Source organism: Erinaceus europaeus, chromosome 9 (assembly GCF_950295315.1).
Source record: "Erinaceus europaeus chromosome 9, mEriEur2.1, whole genome shotgun sequence".
NCBI lineage: Eukaryota > Metazoa > Chordata > Mammalia > Eulipotyphla > Erinaceidae > Erinaceus > Erinaceus europaeus.
In genome coordinates, this window is record NC_080170.1 from 41,239,379 (window position 1) to 41,261,762 (window position 22,384).

At 47.1% G+C, this 22,384-nt stretch overlaps 1 protein-coding gene across 2 annotated transcripts in view; it reads left to right on the forward strand.

The window, feature by feature from the left end:
* The window catches only part of BRINP2 (BMP/retinoic acid inducible neural specific 2), a 111,759-nt gene extending 91,190 nt beyond the window's left edge, over nt 1–20,569 (forward strand). Inside the window, exons 3-8 of one of the 2 annotated variants that reach the window (XM_007531465.3) lie at nt 744–934; nt 1,765–1,973; nt 10,655–10,760; nt 13,544–13,780; nt 16,275–16,497; nt 18,551–20,569. In XM_007531465.3, the coding sequence (XP_007531527.1) occupies nt 744–934; nt 1,765–1,973; nt 10,655–10,760; nt 13,544–13,780; nt 16,275–16,497; nt 18,551–19,667 (2,083 nt within the window). In that variant the 3' untranslated portion in view covers nt 19,668–20,569. Of the gene's footprint in view, nt 1–743; nt 935–1,720; nt 1,974–10,654; nt 10,761–13,543; nt 13,781–16,274; nt 16,498–18,550 lie in introns of those variants that run through there. The other variant, XM_060197730.1, reaches the window with a different exon arrangement.
* The last annotated feature ends 1,815 nt before the right edge of the window (nt 20,570–22,384 follow it).

The following is a 22,384-nucleotide window of genomic DNA, read 5'->3' on the forward strand; positions in this document are numbered from 1 at the left end:
AATTGTATTTGTCATCATGAGCCTGACAGCTCTCTAATATTTAAAGACTTTTCTGATGAGATTGGTGGTGCTATTAATGAATGATATTTTGATTTTCTGTAATGAAAAGTGTCAAAATGTGGATGATGTACTGAACCCATATTTTTCAGGGGATCAATGCATGGTGTTAGAAAGCTGTAGATGATGGGGGGAGTATAATATACTGGGTTTAATGTGACAGACTACCAAAAGTTCATTGCTAATGGGTTCAGATGCCACAATTATTATAGCAGAAGCAAACAGAGGATCTGCAGCTCAGATAGCTACTAGATTTACAAAAAAAAAAAAGTTTTGCCACAAAATGCTTTATTTTGTAGATATGCTGCTGCCATCTTCAAGCAAAATAACAATTTTAAATTCTCTCAGCTTTTATTTCTAAGATGATTGTTGTCAATAGAGCTAAACATCAAAGATGGGGATCCTGAGATCAAAAGGATTGAGAAATCTTGCAGCTCTACAGCCATCTCCTCACTTTGGAAATGAGTCACTGAGACTGTCAACTACATCACATACCTGCATCCAGACTGCTGATGTTTTTCTGTTTGTATTCAGGACTATTGTAACTTCTTCTCTAAAATTAGGCAGATAAGTTAACCTCTAGTGGAAATGTCGAGGCAGGGCTGCAAGTAGAAGAGGAACATACTGACTACAGAATTTATGCCTCATGTTCCAAACCCCAATGAGTTTCTTCGCCTCTCTTGCAGGGAGTTTGCCCGTTGGAAAGTGAACAGCCTGGCTCTGGAGAGGAAAGACTTTTTCAGTCTGCCTTTGCCTCTGGCACCAGAGTTTATCCGGAACATCCGTCTCCTTGGGAGGAGGCCCAACCTGCAACAGGTTACTGAAAACCTGGTCAAGAAGTACGGCACCCATTTCTTACTTTCTGCCACCCTGGGAGGTGAGTGAGGACACTCTTTCACGTGAGTGGCTCGCCATCGTGTTGCACATAGAGTAGAGCCGTAATACTCTCCCTTCCCTATTGTCAGTTTCTTTTTAAAATTTTATTTACTAGAGGGCACATGTGATACTGGGACTGTAGGTATCAGGATGAGTAATCTCCCCACTCCCACTCTCTGATTTTTTAAAAAATTACCACCAAGGTTATTGTGGCTCAGTGCCTTTATGATGAAGCCAGGTCCTTTCACATGGTAACATGTGCACTCTACCCTGTGTGCCAGCCTCTTGATATAGAAATTCACTCCCAGGATGTTTTGCTTTGTTTAATATCATCCTGGGGGGTGGGGGAGGCAAGGCACATGGGCTTCTGTAAGTACTTACTAGCAGGGGGCTCTCCCATCTAACCCTGAGGATTCTTCGTATCCAGATGACTGTAGTTACATTTATCAGACCGACAAGCAAGGAAATGAACTTTTGTTATGTTCCTGATCCCTCTTTGTAACTACTAAGGCCTGTTGGGGTGTGAGGAGGCTGAACCCCATGGCTGGGTCCCAGGAGAGCATTACTAGCTCTGAAGAGGCTGAGAACAACGGGTTCTTTCCTCTACGAAGGTGGGCTGTCTGAGGTACATCCATAGGGGTTGGTAAAGGAACAGGATCCAGACAAGGGACCTCCTCAGGCAGTGAGGTCTGTTGTTTACTGAGGGTTGACCAGAGGTAGCTAGCATGGGCTGGGTTCCCTCTCTACATCGTCCATCCTGGCCAGCGTCTCCTATTCTTCTTGGTAGGGCATCAGGAGGTCTCACCCACCAACCCATGTCATTTGCTGTAGGAGAAGAGTCTCTCACCATTTTTGTGGACAAGCGGAAGCTGAGCCGGAAGTCAGAGTCGGCAGGAGGTGGCCCTGTAGTTGGGGGTAGTGGAAACAGCTCGGCTGTGGCTCTGGAGACCCTGCATCAGCTGGCAGCCTCCTATTTCATTGATAGAGAGAGCACACTGCGCAGGCTTCACCATATCCAGATAGCCACAGGTGCTATCAAGGTAAGTGTGGAGGGACAGCCAGGCTTGGCTGCTAAGTGGCAAAGGCTTTCTAATGAAGGGACTATCAGCCTTAGACTACAGCAGAGCCTGGGGTGGGTACCTTCCTGCAGGCTCTTGACAAGGAATTGGTGGAAGTGAAAATCAGTAAATTGAGGTCACATGATGATGCCCAGAAAAAGCAGAGTACTAAGGTTCAATTTCCTGAAGTGAGAGAAGGAGTAGATAGGTTTGGAGGACACTTCTGGGTTAAACTTTGAAGCTCAGGTCTGAACGTCCACATGTCAATTGTGCACAGATGTGAGGGAGCAATGAGTCTGGAGGCCCTGAGGCAAGGACTGGCTTAGTGCCATAGTGGACTACATAGAAAACTGCTTGAACAGAAAGATGATGGTACCAGAAGACACAACTTTCAACATAAGACAAAGAGCCATGGAAAAGCCACTAAAATTTTTAGCACAACTTTATCATCTCCTATGCTTGAAGAGGTCAGTAGTAATTACTACAGCTTCAATGACTATAACCTCCACTCTTTGATTCTACAACTTAGGAAGGCAACTTCTAGGGAAGTGCATGTACTTTAAGGAAAGAGAAGACTAGAAAGAATTCTGAACTTCTTAATCCTACACATAAGATTAAGATTAGAACAGTGAATAGAGAGTTTTATATATTCCACTTTTATTTCACCTTGAATGTACAAGGTAGTACTGTTCATATACTTACTCATCTAGTAAATACACACCAAATAGCGCTGAGAATTCAAAAGTGAACAAAGCATATGAAGTCCCTGCCCTTCTAAGGATGAAAGCCTAGAGGCAGAGACGTGTTAAAACACCTATCCAGTGTCATCTGGAAGTAAAGGAAGGAAGCCAAGCAAGAGGGTGATCCCTTCAGAGAAGACTCAACTGAAGTATGTGAAACTGAAAGAGGGGTGAGGAGGGTGGGGGATCTCAGGAGCTAATCCATTGACCTCTGTGTGGTCAAAGTGAGAGGCAATGGTGTTTTGAACAAAGATGATAGTACAGAGGTGAGCAGAAGTTGCCATTTTCCAAATATATCTTGGTGACAAAGCCTACAGGAGTAACTAATGAACTGGAAGGAAAAGAGTCAAAATTAAGGACAAGACTTTTGTCCTAGGTATGTGGCAAACAGTGATTGCCATTTACTGACTGAAAAGGATGACATGGGGATCAAGAATCTGAAGATAGGGGGTCAAGCGGTAGCACAGCGGGTTAAGCGCAGGTGGCGCAAAGCACAAGAACTGACTTAAGGACCCCGGTTTGAGCCCCCGGCTCCCCACCTGCAGGGGAGTCGCTTCACAGGAGGTGAAGCAGGTCTGCAGTTGTCTGTCTTTCTCTACCCCTCTGTCCTATCCAACAGTGAATGACATCAACAACAACAATAATAACCACAAGAAGGCTACAACAACAAGGGCAACAAAAGGGGGGAGGGATGGCCTCTAGAAGCAGTGGATTCAAGGTGCAGGCACTGAGCCCCAGCAATAACCCCGGAGGCAAAAAAAAAAAAAAGAATCTGAAGGTAGTAAAGCAAGAGCTTAGTTTTAGTCACATTGGATGTGGCATTCCTATTAGACAGCCAAGCAGAATCATCTAACAGGCAATTGGAAATGACCCTCCAAGGACTGGAAGAGAAAGGTCACAGATGGAGAAAAAGAAATGTGGCATTCAAATATATACATTTTTAGTCATTATTTCAAACTGAGAGAAATCATGAGATTCTTCAGAAGGACTGTAGCTAGTAAAGTAGGTTGAGTTGTGAAGAAGACTGTGGTGTTCTCCAGTACCAAACAGCTGTGTTAAGACATCTAATGAAAAACTGGCTATTAACTGGGTAACACAGAAGCAAGCAGGGACCTAGATAAGAGTGGTTTTGTGGCATAAAGGGTAGAAAACACTGAGTGGAGAAGATTTAAGAGAGAAAGCAGAGTGAGGAATTAGGGGCAAGTAGAGATAATACTTTTAGGGTTTCATTGTCAAATTGAGCAGAAAAAAATAGTGATAGTTGGAGAGTGCTGGGAGTAAAGATTAAAATTGCTGGTTAAAGAGAAACAGTTAGGAGATGAATGCAGAGGCAGTTGAGTGAGAGGTTGATGGTGTATGAATGTGGAGGGCAGGCCTTACAGAAGAGCATAAACACTCACCCTTTGTAACAGGAAGCATGGGGAAATGCACAGGACAAGTGGTGGGTATGATAGGAGAATGCAGATGGTCTCCTCAGGTTGATTCCTTGTCCCTGACTAAAATGAAGGAGAGAGAATCATTGGGAAATGGTCTTTGCAGGGGTTGGTATGTCTACGAGCTCTAATGTTGTGAGTTTGTGGGCAGCACTGAGGGCTTGATGGAGACACAGGATTATTGAAAGACATGAGACTGGCTGGCATATTGTAAATTGTATCAGCTTTCTGAGGCACTTCCTGTTTGGGCAGGCATGGGCTAGATGGAGAGGTGGATCTAGCCAAGACATGAAGTGTATGTGTGTAAGGTGAAAGAAGTGGCAAGGGCTGAGGAGTGATTACAGTGATGGACCAGCAATTGAATTCTGACACCATTAAGGGATGGCAGAAAGTGAAAGATTTGTCAGGTCAAGAGGGAAAGTCTAGAGGAGGTGCATAATACTATGATTAGACAAAGTGCGCCTGTTTTAGGCTGTGGGTGGAGGACAGGGTGGTGAAGTCAGCAGGAAATAAGACTTGGCAAAGATAGATGGTAAATACTATACTACATTTCAAACTAGACACTGAAGCTTATCAATGAATTGAGGGTGGTGAACAGGAAAAACAGACTCCAACAAGGAGGGCTGATAGGCCTTGCTTTCAAGCAGCCGTGATGAGAAGGGGTCCTCCAGGTTGTAGTTATAGGTGAGTGGTGAGGCTGTTCTGGAAAAGACTTTGAGATGGCAGAGGATTGGTTATGAGGTCCAGGGAAGGGATCATGGATGTGACACTGTGTGGCTACTACCTTCAGCAGCAGCTTAAAATGACTACAGAGGAAATAGGCTTAAGGAATAAGTGAAAACTCCATGACACCATATCCTGGGACTTAACCAACTTGGTGCATTCCATCACCAGTCATGGCTTCCCTTCCCTTCCTGAGCTAGATCTTCAGGTCCTATAAAGTCTTACCTGGTTTGCTTATGTTAGGCCACCCACATTCTCAGATCTTCTCTGTGTGCTGCTGAAATCTGCAAAAATACATCACATCATCCCCCTGCTTGAGTCTCTCAATGACTCCCAACTGTCTGCCAGCCGAGCCGGCAGTGTGACTCAATGGGAGGAGCATGGGCTTCTGTGCCAAGGTCTGAGCATGGCCATTGCTCATGAAAGGACCTTGAACAAGCTTCTAAATTTCTCAGAGTCTCAGTTTCCACCTTCAGACTTGTTGCACAATTAGAATAATTTCTGCCTTGAAGGATTTTACCATGAGAATCAAGTAAGAAAAGGTATAGGAAGCATGAACAATAGCACAATTGGAGCTTGAAAAGGGATAATTCTTCCTCTTTTTAACACAACTCCAGTGGCACTGAAGATACAGCCCTGCTGATTTGTTTGTTTGATCTCCAAACAGTCTTTACTCTCTGCCAACCTTTTCCAACCCCACCCTCTCGCTCATGTTGTGTAACCCAGTCTCATCCAACTACTCTTTATTCCAGTGTGCCACTGCCCCTCCTCTGGCACCTGCTGTGTGCTTTACTTGCAGTGTTTGTCTCTTCACCTGGCTTGCTCTTCCTCACCCTGCTTTGCTCAGCTTAAAGAGTAATGCTTGCGTGGCATCTTTGCTGCCTCCCCAGGCAGTTGAGGCCAGTGAGAGAGGTATGTGTTTGAAATGTGTACAGGGGGCGCTTCAGTGTGTGGATGATGACTGAAAGCTAAGCAGATGACAGGATCCCCTAGAAGGGATGGGCTCTTACTCACCTTAGCCTCTCACTAAGATGTCAGCGCTCACCCACAAGCTCATGCTGGAGAATGTATTTGCTCTGATGGATGAATGAATGACCGTGTCTCTGACACACCATTTTTCACCTGGGTTAGGCTCTTTGGTTCAGGCTATGTGCAAGTGCGGTTGAGCACATTAGAAGGAACAGAAAGTCTATTCCTTAGTAACCCGAGTAGAGGAATGGTTTAACTAAGAGGACCATGATTAAAAGTCATCACACGTCTCCAAAAGCAAGGCATTACACCAGACAGGACACCCACGATTTACAAACGAAACGTCTCACTCCTAGCTGTTTTATGTTTCCTGGAGTAACGGTCTCCACCCACTTTATCTCTCTGCTTTTCTGGGCCAAGTTCAGTCCAGACTTTCCTTTGTACCAAACATTTGAGCTTACATGTAGCTCTGCTTGCTCTGGAGTTAGCCTAGTCATCGCTGAACAATGTATTTCTCTTTCATCTCTCTGTAATGTAGTGTTTTCTTGTTCATAGTTATAACCTCAGGGACTGACTTATAATCACTGATTCTGAAATCTCTAAGTGACCACCATTAACACTGGAACTTTTCTTTCTCACCGCACAGTTCTCATCTCCCTGCAGAAGAAACCTGATTCCATTCTACCTTGGTCTACTACAAAAAGTTTAGATCAGATGAATGATTGGACCAATATCTTTAGTGAAGTATGTGGAAAGAAAAGAGGGCAAGTGCTAGTAAATGGTCTGCCATAACCCTCTAATTTTGAGACATAGAGTGAGACAGGACTCTTCCATTTCTACCAGGCTGACCTAGAGTTTCCATGAAAAAATAAGAATCTAGAATGTTCTCTCACCTCCATTTCTGCAAGCCCTCATCTCCACTGAAGTAAGTGAAGTCTAGGGCATGTCCCTAGGACACACTGCTAGACTAAGGATCAGAAAGAGGAGGATACTGGAACTCTACCAATTTCTTCCACCTTAGCCTAAGTATCTGCTTTAGCATCCTTGGTAATTATGAACCTAAGCAGCAGGGCTGTGGGCTTCACTTTAGAAAGTGCCCCAGCACTGTCACATCCTACTGCTACTGAGTTGCCTGCCCCCTCTAACACTGGATAAGGGTCTTTGCCCACTTGCTCAGCATCAGGGGAGGAGAACCTTTACCTAGTTCTGGTTTCTCTAACAGCTTCTTTTCCCTCACTTGAAAAAGAGGTGTCCATCTTCTCTCAGATGCCACCAATCCCCCCCACATCTCATTCCCTATCTCTAAGAACTGTCTGAACTCTCTCTCTTTCTCACACACTCTGGCTAGAGACTTAAGAGTTTCACAGAGCTGCAGGCCCCTAATGATGTCTATGCATAATGACACCCTTAATGCTACACCCTATAGGTAGAGGCCAGCTGAGTGGGACAGTGGGCAGCCGACCTGATGTTCATTATTTATATGACCTTGAACCAGTGTTGCTGTGAGGTTACCATCTAGTCAATCTCCCGAACCAAGGGCTACATTGTACCAAGTATTAAAATATTCAAATCCTTCCATGTCAACTGCAAATAGGCTGCACCAAGTCTCTCTTTAGCCAAAGGACTGAGGCAGCTTGGGAAGCTTCTGGACCCCTTCTTCAGCATTACACTGCTAGCTCTTCTGATTAGGTGGCACTTTTGTCCTTAGAGGCTGACCCTCACTCTTCTCCACCACAGGCTCAGATGACCCAGTCTGCCAGCTCTGGGGACTAAGTCATGACACTGTGCAGGGCTGAATGCAGACCCCTGCTGCCTAGAGTTCCCTGGGAGGGAGCAGAACTGTGCAGGAGGCCTGGGGTCTGTTTCCCTAATGTTCACCTCTATTCCATCACAAGAGGACTATCCAGGCTTTGAAAGGCTGTGAACTCTAACTGAAAGAGCACATGCCAAGGCCAGGCCAGTCTTAGGTGGCAAGAGGGAGGACAGCCCTGAAGTGGAGTGCAGGAGAGGAGAGCTGGCTCCTGGGAGCTGGTTTTGCACATGCTGGTATTTATGGAAAGCTGGATGTGCTAATGAAGCTACAATCTATCAGGACTTTCTGAAGGCAGGAAGTCTCTGTCATCAGACCAATTAGCACACAGTTATTGCCCCTTTTGTGAAAGCTTTTCCAGCAGGCACTTTGAAGGTGTGCATCTGAGTGCATGTGCCTCCACTGTGGCCCCGGGCCCTTTGTAACCTGTCGGGCACCTGCCTTCTCTACACCAACCCTCAGCCACTATGGACTTTTGTCACCACCAAGTCACTGCCTGTAAGAGACCCCTCCCAGCCCCACCCTCTTTTTCTCCTGGGGACACAGAAACAGTGGAAATTATTTGGGGCTACCTTACTGGAAAAGATCTGGCATGGAGACTCCCCTCTAACAGGAGGTGAGGTCATGGTCTGTCTCTTACTCTATTACATGCTTTGGGTCAAGGTGAACTAAATGAATTTTATGCAGAAAGTTCTGCTTTTACCTGAGGACAGACAAATCTCCTAAATACAATGTCCCCTCATTTCAAGAGTGGCAAGCTTCCCCCAAAAGAACTTGGCTAGTCCTTGACCATGAGTCTAAAGGGGAAGTGGGGGAGGAAGGAAATCTCTTAGGGACTTTGAAGTAAGTCTGATTGTCTTCCCACCCAAGTCCAATAACCAATCAATTACCTGCTCACTCAGAGGGACCCAGAGCCCATCTGTGGGGGGAGGCAGGTTCTTGCATCCCGGCTGACATGCCAGAATACTAGAAACATATTCCCTCAATGTATACATGGATGGAGGAATGAATCTTGGCTCTGTAGGTCACTGGCTGCATGACCTCGAGTTATTTAACCTATCTGCTCTCAGTTTCCTAACTAGACATGATTGGCTGTGCCCCATGCGAGCACAGGAAGGATCACTAAAAGATGGTGGATGGATTTATCATTGATGCTTGCCTTTAAGAGTGATGACATCACATTTCCCATGGTTCTTAAACCCATCCTCACAGGAAACAAAAAAATGCTGTGAAGTTAAAGCTTGAAAGTTAAAGTTCTCTTTCGGCTCCATGATCGCTGGCACTATAATTCTCTATTTGATGATTCTAATGAAGGTTGCCATAGGGGCAGTAATTGTATACAGTGTTTCTTCTAAAGACTATCAAGGGATGACAATAGCGCTGATGCTGTCAGAAGAGATGAGGAGATAAATCATACTTTATTTTGTGTACTTAGTTGAGTAGATAGAGTGAGGAAAGTGAGGTAGAGGGTATGAGAGGAAGGTGTCTAGGCCTAAATAGTAAATATTTGATTAGAAATTTATGGCACTTTATTTGGACCTTTCTACTAGATTGCCATGTTTATTAGGTCTAAGTCTTACCACAGCAGACTATTAATAAACATTTTTACTTTGAGGTATATAGTTGCCCCTAATTTACAGATACATGTATATGTGTACTCAGTCCCCTAAGTCCTAGCCTCTATCTAGGCTCTGTAATTTGAGAGTGTGCCATTTGAAATGGAACTAGCTAGTCCCATGTATTAGTAAAGGTCTCACCAGATTATTGGGGCTGGAAGGTTAACATCTCAGGCTTTGCGTTCCTGTGTACAATCTGAAGTGAAAAGGCAGTGGCAGTATATCGTGGCAGCACTATAATTTTTTGAATGCTGAGCTTTTTTTCCTTTGAATATTGCCTGGGTGGGGGATTACTGTGGAGATGAAGCAGGATGGTCTTAGAGGAAGAACTTGGGAACAAGGTTGCCATCCCCAGGACCACAGAGTAGAGAACCCCCTCCTAATCTAGACTATATTAAAACCTATATTTGTCCTTTCTTGAGCATCTGTTATATGCCCAACACTATGTGGACCTCAGGTGTAGCAAATAAATAGGAGCTGGGCTCTGGGGTGGAAAGGAGTCAAGTAAGCTTGAATCCAACACTTACAGACAAGGATGGACAAGGCAGCTCACAGCTCTGCCACAGTCAATGATACCAGGGCAGGCTTCCTTAAAGAGCTTCAGGAATGGCACTCTGAATGCTTGATGAATAGCAGGACTAGGATGGTAGCTGCTCAATAAATACTCACTGATTGGTTGATGGATTGCTGGCAGAGCCTTGGGAGATCCTGTGGAAAAAAGAATGGGGGGGGGAAGAGCCCCAGGTTTCCATCCTTACATAATTATTTCAGTGCATTTAAAGCTCCCCATTTTTCATCAGATACTTTAAACATCAGGAGAAAAACGGGTCGGCCAACTTTATAATATTTTTAAATGACTTGGTGTTTTGGAATATAGTGTGGTTAACGGACTTGATGTATATTTAATACACTTATTAAAATATGCAGCAAGCCCATGGCTGATTTTCTCTAAGGACGGCTCAGCGCAGAGGTGGGACTTAAATGTTTAATAGTGGTTATAATACCCATCATTCATATTTCTCTAGTGCTTTCCATCTGTGGGGTCCCAGAGTCTGAGGGCAGTGTGGCAAGGGAGTGAGGGTTGCTGGGGGCTATGTGCACATCTGGGTCCATCTTCATGGGGAGAGGAGAAGCAGGTGGGGTAGATCCAAGGCCGGCCTTCCTCTCCCTTGCCGAGTCTCCTCTTCCCAGAAACACTTCCCTTGGACACCCTCTGAAAGCTTCAGCACTGGGGAGCGTTTGTGTTGTGCATATGCAGGCAATGCTGTCCCTGGCACTGGTCCAGGTCAGGACTCAGAGCCCACGATGAGATGACAGGAGGAAGGAAAGCTTCACTTGTTAGTTAAATCCACGTCCTGCTCTTCCCTTCTAGGTCACTGAGACCAGGACGGGCCCTCTGGGCTGCAGCAACTACGACAACCTGGACTCAGTCAGCTCGGTCCTGGTGCAGAGTCCAGAGAACAAAGTGCAATTACTAGGTAAGTTGTACCCTAGGAGCAGAACAGTCCTGCCCATCACACAGACTAGCCCAGCAGAGGGGGACATGCATTAGACAACATCCCAGCAGCATTTAGAGATTTCAGAAAAGGCTTGTCTTCCAACCAAAACCACTTTCTCCTAGCACTTGACACAGTTACTCCCATCTAGAAATTCCCTTCAGGGTTTCTGTCCTATTAGCAATAGTATGCCTTCTTTACAAACTTGCCTCCAGAGCTGGATGGTCTGGAGGTTTCTCTAAGAACACTATGCTTTAATGGGGCTGGATGGTAGCACATCCCATTGAGCTCACATGTTACCATGCACAAGGACTCAGGTTCAAGCCCCTGCTCCTCACCTACAGGGGGGTACTTCATGAGTGGTGAAGCAGTATTGCAGGTCTCTCTCCTATCAAATAAATCAGAAAAAGAAAAAAGAGAAAAACCCTCTGATTTCCCCTAAGAACACATCAGGGGCCATTTGACCTTTGAGAACAGAGTTATTTTTCACGTTCAGCTAGGAGCCATACACACTGTTATGTCCTTTGTCAGTTCTTTTTTTTTTTTAATTCCCTTTTGTTGTTGTTATTGATATCATCATGTCATTGTTGTTGGATAGGACAGAGAGAAATGGAGAAAGAAGGGGAAGACAGAGATGGGGAGAGAAAGAGAGACACCTGCAGACCTGCTTCACCGTCTGTGAAGTGACTCCTTTGAAGGTGGGGAGCCGGCCTTTGTCAGCTCTGAGTGTGATCCCTCTTGGTTTTCAGTCTGACCTTCCATGGCTGCATCCCAGTATGGAGAAGAGATTAAGAGGAAAAGACAGCCACTGAGAGATGATGGAGAAATGCTTAGGTCCTGCTCTCTGCCCCAAATTCCAGACAGTGGAGGGGTAGGACTGTGCTAGCTGGTCTAGACAGTGCGCTTGGCAGTGGGGAGAATCTATTCTGTGCAACATCTGACTGCACTGGGCTCTGTTGAAGAGATTAGTGTCTCCATATTATAAAATCAATAGTCCTCACCCAGATCTATGATGGCAAATCCCAAGGAGTCTGGAGCAGCTGTGACCTGTGCCTGCTTTAGGAATCAGGGCCTAGCTGACAGAGGGGACTGCCTTCCTCAGAGCCACCACCTGCCATTAGCAGCCCTCTCTTCCCGGCCGGGCATGTGTCTGGAAATCAGTGGTGAGTGCAGTGTAGGATGTCTGGCAGTTCATTTGGAATAGTCTGTGCCATTTAGTTTTATAGCCCATCACTCTTGCTGACAGGGCTCAGGGCACTTCTTTCTAGCAGTAGAGAGAGCTTTGGTGAGGATGAGGGAGGAACAGGGAGGCAAAAGGAAAGGAGAGGGTTGGAATAGGAAGCAAATGCCTGGAAAGGTGTGAGGGGAGGATTACCCTGCCCCTACAGGTACATCAAGAAAGGGGCACATAGGAGCTGCTGAGAAAAGGAGGTAGACCTCAAGCCGGGACAAGCTCCCACCACTGCTGCAAGACTTAGTCATCTTCTGCGATGGGCTCTTGACTTCCTGTCAAGGCTGTGGCAATAAAGAGAATGTGGACATTGGAGAAGAGGGGATCCCATTCTGTGTAAAGTCTTTTACCCTGCCATACAGGGTGTCACACTGTCTCCTCCTAGGGGAGCCTCCTGCAATGATGTGCTTCCAACACCCACTCCTCTTGGTCTGGGGCCACCTAGGAGCAGATTCTGCTCAGAGTAAAGTCATAGGCATGACAGACTGGTAGGAAACTTCACCTGAAGTCACTTGGTGGCTTCTGTCCAAGATCAGGTGAAGCTGATTTAGAAAGAAAGAGAACCTGGAAACAGACTTCCATATCTCCAGGCCTGACTGATCTTGGAGTGTCCACCAGGTTATTGCTGGGTGTCCATGCCTGCAGTATGAATCCACTTTTCCAATGGATATTTTTTTCCTTTATTTGATAGGGGAGGAAGGAACACCTGCACATTGCTTCACCTCTCATAAAGCTCCACCCCCAAAAGTAGGGACTATGGGACTTGATCTAGGGTTCTTGAGTATGGTAATATATGTACTCAACCCAGTATACCACTGCCTGGCCCAAACCTCCTTTATTTTTTTTTTAATCAAATATCCTTAGGAGGCTAATCATAGTGAAATGGGGTAGCCAGTCCCTAGTGAGACAGGCAGCAAACTGATGCTACAAGGACCAGGGACTGGTGGTAGCTCAGTGCTAACTGGGCGTGGAGTTTTCTCACCTATGACCAGGCATCAGAGGGATGGATCATGAACTCTTCTAATTCCTGCCCCATCCCTCTACACATGGTACCTTCCTTTGTCATCAGGGTGGGGTACAGGTCTGAGTTGGCAGGGGAGCTTTTGGTGAGAGCTGCTCTCTTGATGCTAGAAGCAAGATGTCATGGGGGACAGAGCAAAATGCTCACCATGGCTGAATTTGTCCCCCACGAGAGTTGTGAGCTCTACTTTTATCTGGAGCATCTTTGGGTTTCCACGAGGAAAAGCTGATGAGGCAAAAATCAGCCTATGCATATGATCTGCACACTCAGTTTGGCTGATGCACAGGGGCTTCCGCTCACCCCAGGGATTTGATGCTACTCCTTTGCATGTTCAGCTCCACCCCTATCTGGCACAGGAGCTTCAAGAACCCCCTTTCCTGTCCAGCTCTGTAGGCTCAGGCCTGGCTCTGTACAAGTCAGCAGAGCCCCAGAACAAACTCCTGCCTCTTGAGCTGCGGGAAATTGAGTGCTAGCTGGCTCTGTGCACTGACCCCCTACCCGTCCCTCCCTCAGGCCTGCAGGTGCTGCTGCCCGAGTACCTGCGTGAGCGCTTTGTGACTGCAGCACTCAGCTACATCACCTGCAGCTCAGAGGGTGAGCTTGTGTGCAAGGAGAATGACTGCTGGTGCCACTGCAGCCCCAGCTTCCCGGAGTGCAACTGTCCTGACGCTGACATCCAAGCCATGGAGGACAGCCTGCTGCAGATCCAGGATTCTTGGGCCATGTACAACCAACAGTTTGAGGAGTCAGGTGAGCTCAGCAGGCCCTGCTTCCTCCTGTCAGTGGGAGAGGGATATGGAACCCAGAACTCAGCTTGAATCCTGGCCTCTCCTTAGCTTAGTCAATCACTCCCATTCCCATCTCAAATCATTCCTGTCCAGACTTTCGACAGATTACCTCCCAGAGAGAGATGTTTTCGGGACTTAATAACTGAGGGAATGGGGCTGTTCTGGCTTGCTGGCTGTGGATTCCATAGTACTTGTACTTAAGGAGGGTAACAAGCATTGGCTGAATGAAGTGCAGGATATCAATCATTTATTGAATAAAGTGCATAAAAAAACCTTTTATTGCCAGCACAAAGACTACCACTCCTATTGGCCAACTTCTCATTATTTTTTGAGAGGGCAGGGAGAGAGACACCTGCAGCCCTCCTCCTGAAGCCTCCTCCTGCAGGTGGGGAGTAGAGGTTTGAACTTGGGTCCTCAAGCATCACTATGTTTGTGCTCAGCTGGGTGTGTCACTGCTCAACCCCCTAGAATGCTCCTAAGAAGTGCCCAGAACAGGGGCCAGGCAGTGGCGCACCTGGTTAAGCACTCACATTATAGTGCACAAGGAGTCAGGTTCAGTCAAGCCCCTGGCCCCCACCTGCAGGGGAAAAGCTTTACAAATCATCTCAGTGTGACATGGAAACATAGATTTTTAGGGACTTGGCTTTGTATTCCTGCTCTGTATGGTGGTTCTACTATTTACACTTTCGAAACCCACATATTGGAAAGCAACTGAGCAAAGTGACAGGGACACTGAGAAGTGATGGTAGCAGTGTCTTTTAGACAGTATTCCCAAGAGCTGACCCATATCCTCCACTTTGTGAGGACTTGGAGATGAACTAGCTGTTTATAACACCATCCTGGTGGCTCTCTGACCTTGAACTTACAGCCTCCAGGACTGTGAGAAGCTCATTTTTGTGGCTTATAAGTTTCCGCGGGCTTATTATTTTATGTCTGCCTAAACAGCTGAGGCCCTCAGTTACTTACCAGCATCTTGAGCATGCATTGCCATGCAATCTTAGGGCCCCATGTAAGTGATCATCTTAGGTGGATAGGAGGTATATATGGAGTAATGCAGAATGAAAGGGAACACAGCACCAAAACTTTCTCCAGTGCAATGTGAGCTGGGCTAGAACCCAGCTTGATTTGGCAAAACAGCACATTATCCAAGTAAACTATTGTGTCAGCGTGCCCTGAGTATGTCTCATGAACATAAGTATGGGTAAAGCTACACAGCATTGAAAAAAAAAAGCCATGTACTCTATATAAATACTTACATAGCAGTTTATATATCACCATAATGTCCTTTGTTAAATACCATGCATATTTTGTATTATGTACATGGAGTTTAAAAATATGCTACTACTTAATATTTTTAGATGAATGCACACATTTGTAGAAAACCAAAGAACATGTGCTAGAGATAAAACATCTAAGAGAGGAGTTACATCTAAATTGGGAAGGGGGGAAACTGGGCATCTTTAAGTGTCTTAGGTTTATTTTGTGTGTGTGTGTGTGTGTGTGTGTGTGTGTGTGTGTGTGTGTAAGAAATGATTCAGGTGAAGTCAATGTGACAAAATTTGAGAAGCCAGATGGGGGTGACAGAGTATCTTCTTACTCCCTGTGCTTCTTTGTGAACTTAGATGCCAGACACAAAGAACTGTGCACATGTGAGTTATCAGTGCCATTAAAGGCTCTGGTTTTATAATCTGGAGGCATGAAGCCTCATGACATCAGAATAAGTGGACACCCTGGCCTATCCAAGTTCTAGTTAGTCCTTCCACCCCAGCTGTGTTGGACTAACTAAGCAAGGGTACGTCAGCTGTCTCCACGAGAAGTACTGATAGTGCATGGAGGGAGACTCCCTGGGTTCTCTCTACTCCCAAGACAGGATGGCCGTGGGCCCCAAGTCAAAGCAGAGCTGTGGACAGATATATGTGAGCACGTGTGAGAACAGTTTGTGTGTGGGAAGCTCTGAGAGCCAGAAGTCCCCTACTTCTGGATGATTAACAGAGAAGGACAGAAAGATGTGCAAGAGTTGATCTTGGAAAGAGGCAGGGGATAGAAGGGGTTGTCCCCAGCGGGTTTCCATGATCCCCGGGAGGGGTGCTCTAGCTTCTCTGTGCCTACACTGGCAGGGCTGACCTTTGTTCAGGAGGCTTCACCTCTTTTAAGTCTCACTGGAGGAGACTGGCCTGAGGCTGTTGTGAATGACCTACAGGGGAGCACTCAGAGGGGTGCAAAGAGCTGCACCCTGAGATCAGTGGCCCATGCAGGCCCTTCTAGGTGGAAGAAGATCTGTTCTGAAATTCAGAAGCATATCAGGGACAGGGGGCTGAGGGAATCCTGAAACCACATTTCACAGTGACCTATTACTAAAGAGGGACTGGGAGATTGGGTATGCTGCCAGATTTGGGGACCCCACCCCCACCCGAATACCCCCTCCCCCCAGCTCAGCCCCATATCCTTGCCTGCAGAGGAGTTCCAGGTGCTGCTGAAACGGCTGCCGGATGACAGGTTCCTGAACACCACGGCCATCTCGCAGTTCTGGGCTGGGGACGCCAGCCTCCAGCACCGCTACCAGCAGCTGGGAGCCAGCCTGAAGGTGCTGCTCAAGAAGACCCACCGTGTGGTGCGCCGGCTCTTCAACCTCTGCAAGCGCTGCCACCGTCAGCCACGCTTCCGGCTGCCCAAGGAGAGGTGAGGCCCTACCCCGCCCAGATAGGCTTCAGGGGATCTGCACCCCGCCTTGAAGGGGCACCTGTCATGGGGACCCCTTGTGTCCTCACTGTGTCCTCACTCCATGTCTGCAGAGGAGAACAGTATTTGTAATTAAAGTATAATGATACTCTATTAGCATTACTTGTTATATAGCCTATAGGGTATTTCATATTGTTTTATAATCACAGCTTATCAGCAAATATAGCACCCATACAATACTGGGTTGTCTAAAAAGTCATGATGTGTTTTTCTGTGCAAAACTGCACCATGGCTTTTCCAACAACCTAATAAATTATCATGAATATATCTTACATCATACATTAGGTGTTAAAATGTAATAGTGGCATATATATATGTGTATATATATATATATATATATATATATATAGTTATTCTCGTTTTACAATTAACTTGCTAATCTTGTAATAGCTAACACTAATTTTCATTGGCTTATTTCCAGTTTACTAGGTCTGTTTTAGGAAAGAAGGGGTGGCATTAAAGCTGAACCATTAACCATTAAGATAGCTTAATGCTTATGCAAAGAGACTCTCATGCCTGAGGCTCCAAAGTCCCAGGTTCAGTCCCAGCAGAAGCCAGAGCTGAGCAGTGTTGTTCTGGTGAAAACAAAGAAACAAACAAAACTGATTCCAGATTGCATCTAGGCAGAAACACAGACACTAGGCTGTTTCTATCCCTCCCTCATATTAAGTGAAGGGACAGACAACCAACCGAGTCCTCCAGACCTAGGGGGGTATTGTTGCCACATGGTGCCCACTCACAACACTTCTTAAGCTCTTTTTTAATGGACAGGTCTTTATGAATTCCTTGGGGAAGGTCCTAATACAAAGCAGTAGGGATTATTTAATTGGGAGACTTAATAAATATACAGAGACAAAAATTGTAACACTGTGACAGCCACTTAAAGCCACTTAAATTCATATTCACAGAACATAAAAGCTTTGTCTAGAAGCAGGGGCTAGAGAAGAAAGCCACCTCAGAGAAGAAGGTCTTGGCCAGACTATGGAGGAGGGGTGGAAGTGGTGGAACCCCACAGGGTATAAGCCTCCTCAGCCCTGCCCTGTCACATGACTCAGTGAAGAAGGATAGCATGAATGGATGGGAGAAGCCAGCAAGGGCTTTGAAGGGGCTCACTTAATTTCTTTTCAACAAATAATTAGGGGATGCTTACCATGCACAGGATGGATGCTGGCTTCTGAGAAGATGAGCATCCCAGCTCTCATGCCATTTGCAGGGAGGTGATCTGTATACAGGAAAGCAGACATAGTAACTTCAGATACTAGCTGTGGCCTGTGTAAAAACAGGGTGATGTGACTAAAAGAGACTTCTGGTGCATCTGAAGAGGAGGCGAGGGTCGAGATAATACCACCACCCAGAACTCCAGTCTTAAGAGCCATTCAGTCATTGACATCCTCCTCTTGATGGAAGAGCCATAGGGACAGAGATGTGGGGACGGATTGAAGGTGACACAATTTGGTGAACCAGCTGTTAGAAGACCTGATTTCAAAGATCTGCTGACTTAGAACTGATGAGATGTTTAAGAGCTTCTGTAGGACTTTTTTTTTTTAATTGCCACCAGAGTTATCTCTGGAGTTTGGTATTGGCACTATGAATGAACTGTCTCTGATGGCCATTTTTCCCTTGCATACCTGCTTCACTGTTCCTGTAGCATCCCCTCTGCAGGTGGGGACTGAGGGCTTGAACCCGGGTCCTTGTACATGATAACATGCACTCAACAAGGTGGGCCACGATTTGTCCCAGCAGGATTTTAAGTGAAGGAATCAATCAAGTGGAATTTGAGGGGGTGAGCTTGGCTATTTCTGGTAGCAGTTTGCTGGCAAGTATACCTGGTGGCTCTAGCAGACACAGTGCTTCACTTGGCCATTCCAGGGTGGTGCAGGAGAGTTCCTGTCATGCAGAGAGTGGGGAGCTTTGTATCCTGACCATAACCTTCCTTGCTACTCTGTGTCATCCGGGGGGGTTCTTGATTCCTTGCTTCTCTTTCCTCCCGAAGGTCCTTGTCCTACTGGTGGAACCGGATCCAGTCCTTGCTCTACTGTGCTGAAAGCACCCTCCCCGGTACCTTCCTGGAGCAGAGCCACAGCTGCACGTGCCCCTACGACCAGTCTTCGTGCCAGGGCCCCATCCCCTGTGCCTTGGGGGAAGGGCCCGCCTGCGCACACTGTGCGCCAGACAATAGCACACGTTGTGGGAGCTGCAACCCGGGCTATGTGCTGGCCCAGGGGCTGTGCCGGCCCGAGGTGGCCGAGTCCCTGGACAACTTCCTGGGTTTGGAGACAGACCTGCAGGACCTGGAGCTCAAGTACCTGCTGCAGAAGCGGGACAGCCGCCTGGAGGTGCACTCCATCTTCATCAGCAATGACATGCGGCTGGGCAGCTGGTTCGACCCGTCGTGGCGCAAACGTATGCTGCTCACACTCAAGAGCAACAAATACAAGCCAGGGCTGGTGCACGTCATGCTGGCCCTGTCGCTGCAGATCTGTCTCACCAAGAACAGCACCCTGGAGCCGGCCATGGCCATCTACGTCAACCCGTTTGGGGGCAGCCACTCGGAGAGCTGGTTCATGCCTGTGAACGAGGGTGGCTTCCCGGACTGGGAGAGGACTACTGTGGATGCCGCTGCCCAGTGCCAAAACTGGACCATCACTCTGGGCAACAGGTGGAAGACCTTCTTTGAGACGGTCCACGTGTACCTGCGGAGCCGGATCAAGTCCCTGGACGACAGCTCCAATGAGACCATCTACTACGAGCCTCTGGAGATGAGTGACCCCTCCAAGAACCTGGGCTACATGAAAATCAACACCATGCAGGTCTTTGGCTACAGCCTGCCCTTTGACCCTGAAGCCATCCGGGACCTCATCCTGCAGCTGGACTACCCCTACACACAGGGTTCCCAGGACTCGGCCCTCCTGCAGCTCATCGAGCTCCGGGACAGGGTCAACCAGCTTTCTCCACCTGGCAAGGTCCGGCTGGATCTTTTCTCCTGCCTGCTCCGTCATCGGCTCAAGCTGGCCAACAACGAGGTGGGCAGGATCCAGTCCTCCCTGAGGGCTTTCAACTCCAAGCTGCCCAACCCCGTGGAGTACGAGACAGGCAAGCTCTGTAGCTAATGGGGAGCCCTCTACAGCACTGGGCAGGGAACATGAATACGAGGGTGCAAAGAGCATCCAAGCTTGGGTTAACCTTAGTGCCAACAAGCTACTCCCTGGAGACTTCTGGTGCTCAGGAGATGGGACCTTGGGGTTTGGACTGAGCTGGCAGGAAAGGAAAAAGAAACCGCCTTTGCACACGTGTGCACACACACGCACAGGCATACACATACTCCCCCAGGGAGGGATGACAACTCAGCAGCCCCATTTGTAAAGCAAGGTGTTTTCTAAAATGAATGCAGTTTAAAGAGAGGGGCCAGGGGAGAAATTTAGAACAAGAACCAGCCACACCCTGCAATATGCATATCTTTCAAAGTGATTCTTTGTCATTCAAACATGCAGGAGGGGGGCAGGAGGGAGGGGTGGGAGCTCCTGGGAGGTGGGGGGGTGCCCTCTCTGTGGAGTCACTTTTGTATTCTTTTTAATCAGATTTCTTACAGTCATCTTGTTTGGGCAGTTCCAATGTTGGTTTTCAACATTTTGTAAGATGCTGCCTCTCCCTGTGTCCTTCTAGACACTGAGCCCCCCCCCCCCCCAATCCAAGTGCTTGGGAGAGAAATGGCCCCAAGCAAGGATGCTAGGACTCAGGCCACCATGCTCCCCTTCTTTCCTTCCCTTGGGCCCCTGACCCCCAGGTTTCCGGGAGTGGGGGAGGTTCTGACTAGCTCCACTTCCCTTTGTGGCTCCTCCACTTCAACAGCCCCCATTGTCCAAGAAAGAAGTTCTGCCAAGTTAGAGAGAGATGATGTATAGGGAAATGTTCTTTTTAAAAAAACAAAACAAAAATATTTATTTTGTGATTGTTTTCCTTGTCTATCTGCTCCAGTCACAAAAACATATGAGTAAAAATGTACCTGGATTCATATATTCTTAAGAGACCCTTTTTTTTAAAGGGGGAAAACAGGGAAGAAATCAGAGGAGAAAAGAGCATATATAGTTGCCTGATTTTGTTTTTAAATGCGTGTGTGTGACCAAAGATGGTAGATATCAGTGTGAGGGAGACTGCCTTGATTGGTGTGTGTATGTGTCAGACACAGAAGAGAGGAACAAGACAGACCACTCTCCTTATTCCCAAGGTGGGACTACTAACACAAATCGTAAAACCAGGATTGCTCACTCTTAGGGGAAAGCATGTAAGTTCTTGCTCACAAGGAAAAAAAAATACAATGCACTTTGGACCAATGTCTGCTGGAGACATCATCGAGAGGATTTCCCACTCTGCACCTGTGGTCACCCTTTAAGCACACTAAGAAAGCTGCTTGGGTTACCCCCATCCTGTTGGATTGTTCCTTTTCCAGCCTGAGAAAGAGGTCTGGTGTTGGCCACACAGAATAAGCATCTCTCTCCCCTAGAGCTCCCCTGGGTGTGGGAGAATCACTTCCCTGCTTCTTTTTTTTTTTTAAACTTTCTGTATTTATTGGATAGAGACCACCAGAAACTGAGGGGGGGGGGAATAAAGAGGGAGAGAGATACCTGTAGCTTCATCACTTGTGAAACTTTCCCCTATGCAGGTGGGGACTGGAGGCTTGAACCCGGGTCCTTGCACATTGTAATATGTGCTCAACCAGGTATGCCACCACCTGGCCCCCATTTCTCTTCTAAGTACAATGCTTAGACATAACACCCCCCACCCCACCCCACTCCCAGCACACACCCATGTCATTCAAGTGGGAGGATCCTCATAAACTATAAATTTCCTACCTGAGTAAATCTCCCTTTGTTGGTCCCAAATGAAGCAGGAGACGGTGAACAATGGGTGATCTCTGTCTGTCCAAGAACTTCTACACTCATAGTCATGTAGAGAACAATTCTGCATCACAATCAATCATCACAGCACCAGCCAACCCACAAGGACATGAAATCTTGGCAGACAGGCAGCCCCACGTCTTTTCTCACAACTCCCTTGAAGGCTTTTCAGATAGAAGTGCACAGTGACGGATGATCTAGGGATGCACAGTCACTGTCTAGATCAGTCACTGCCAGTGTCAGGGAGCTGGTTGCAAGTGCCTGGTGGGTTGGGTTGGAGATGGGATGGTGGAGGTCTTCACCATGGAGGCTGGTGATGAGTTATGGAGGTGGGAAGTGGGTTATGAGTTGGGGGAGGGCTCTGATTCCTCCTGACGAGGGGGTTTGAGAAGTGAACGATAGCTGGTAGAGTCTGGGGACTCTCTGAGGATGAATGTCTGCATAACACAGAAGTGTGTGGGGTGGAGTCTCCTCTGAATGAGAGGCATGCCGAGCTCAGTAATATCCGGCATCTGGGGATAAAGCAATCAGAAATGTACTGCGCACAGAGCTCTCCGTGCAGGTGTCTGGTGGCATGGAGGTCTTTGCCACAGTGGGAACTAAGTCAGGATATCAGGACTTGCATCCCACCCACCCGGAAGAGGACTGGGGAAGACCTCTGCTGTCAGCTTCTAATCAGAGGCCACGCTGGGAAGAACACACCTCCTGAGTTATCAGGAAAGATGCTATGGCTCCTTATCAAGCAGATGGGTCTTGGGAAGGCTCTGGAAAGATGATGGTGTGCTGCATTCTGTTTTTAGAAAGAGATGTGTCCAATCATAAGGATTTCAATTCCTTGCCCATTGGTGGTTTAAACTATGAAGTAGGGTACATCAGCTCCCATTACGAGTATTAGTAGACACTGGCAAATCTAAGTGCCCTTCTGTGTATAG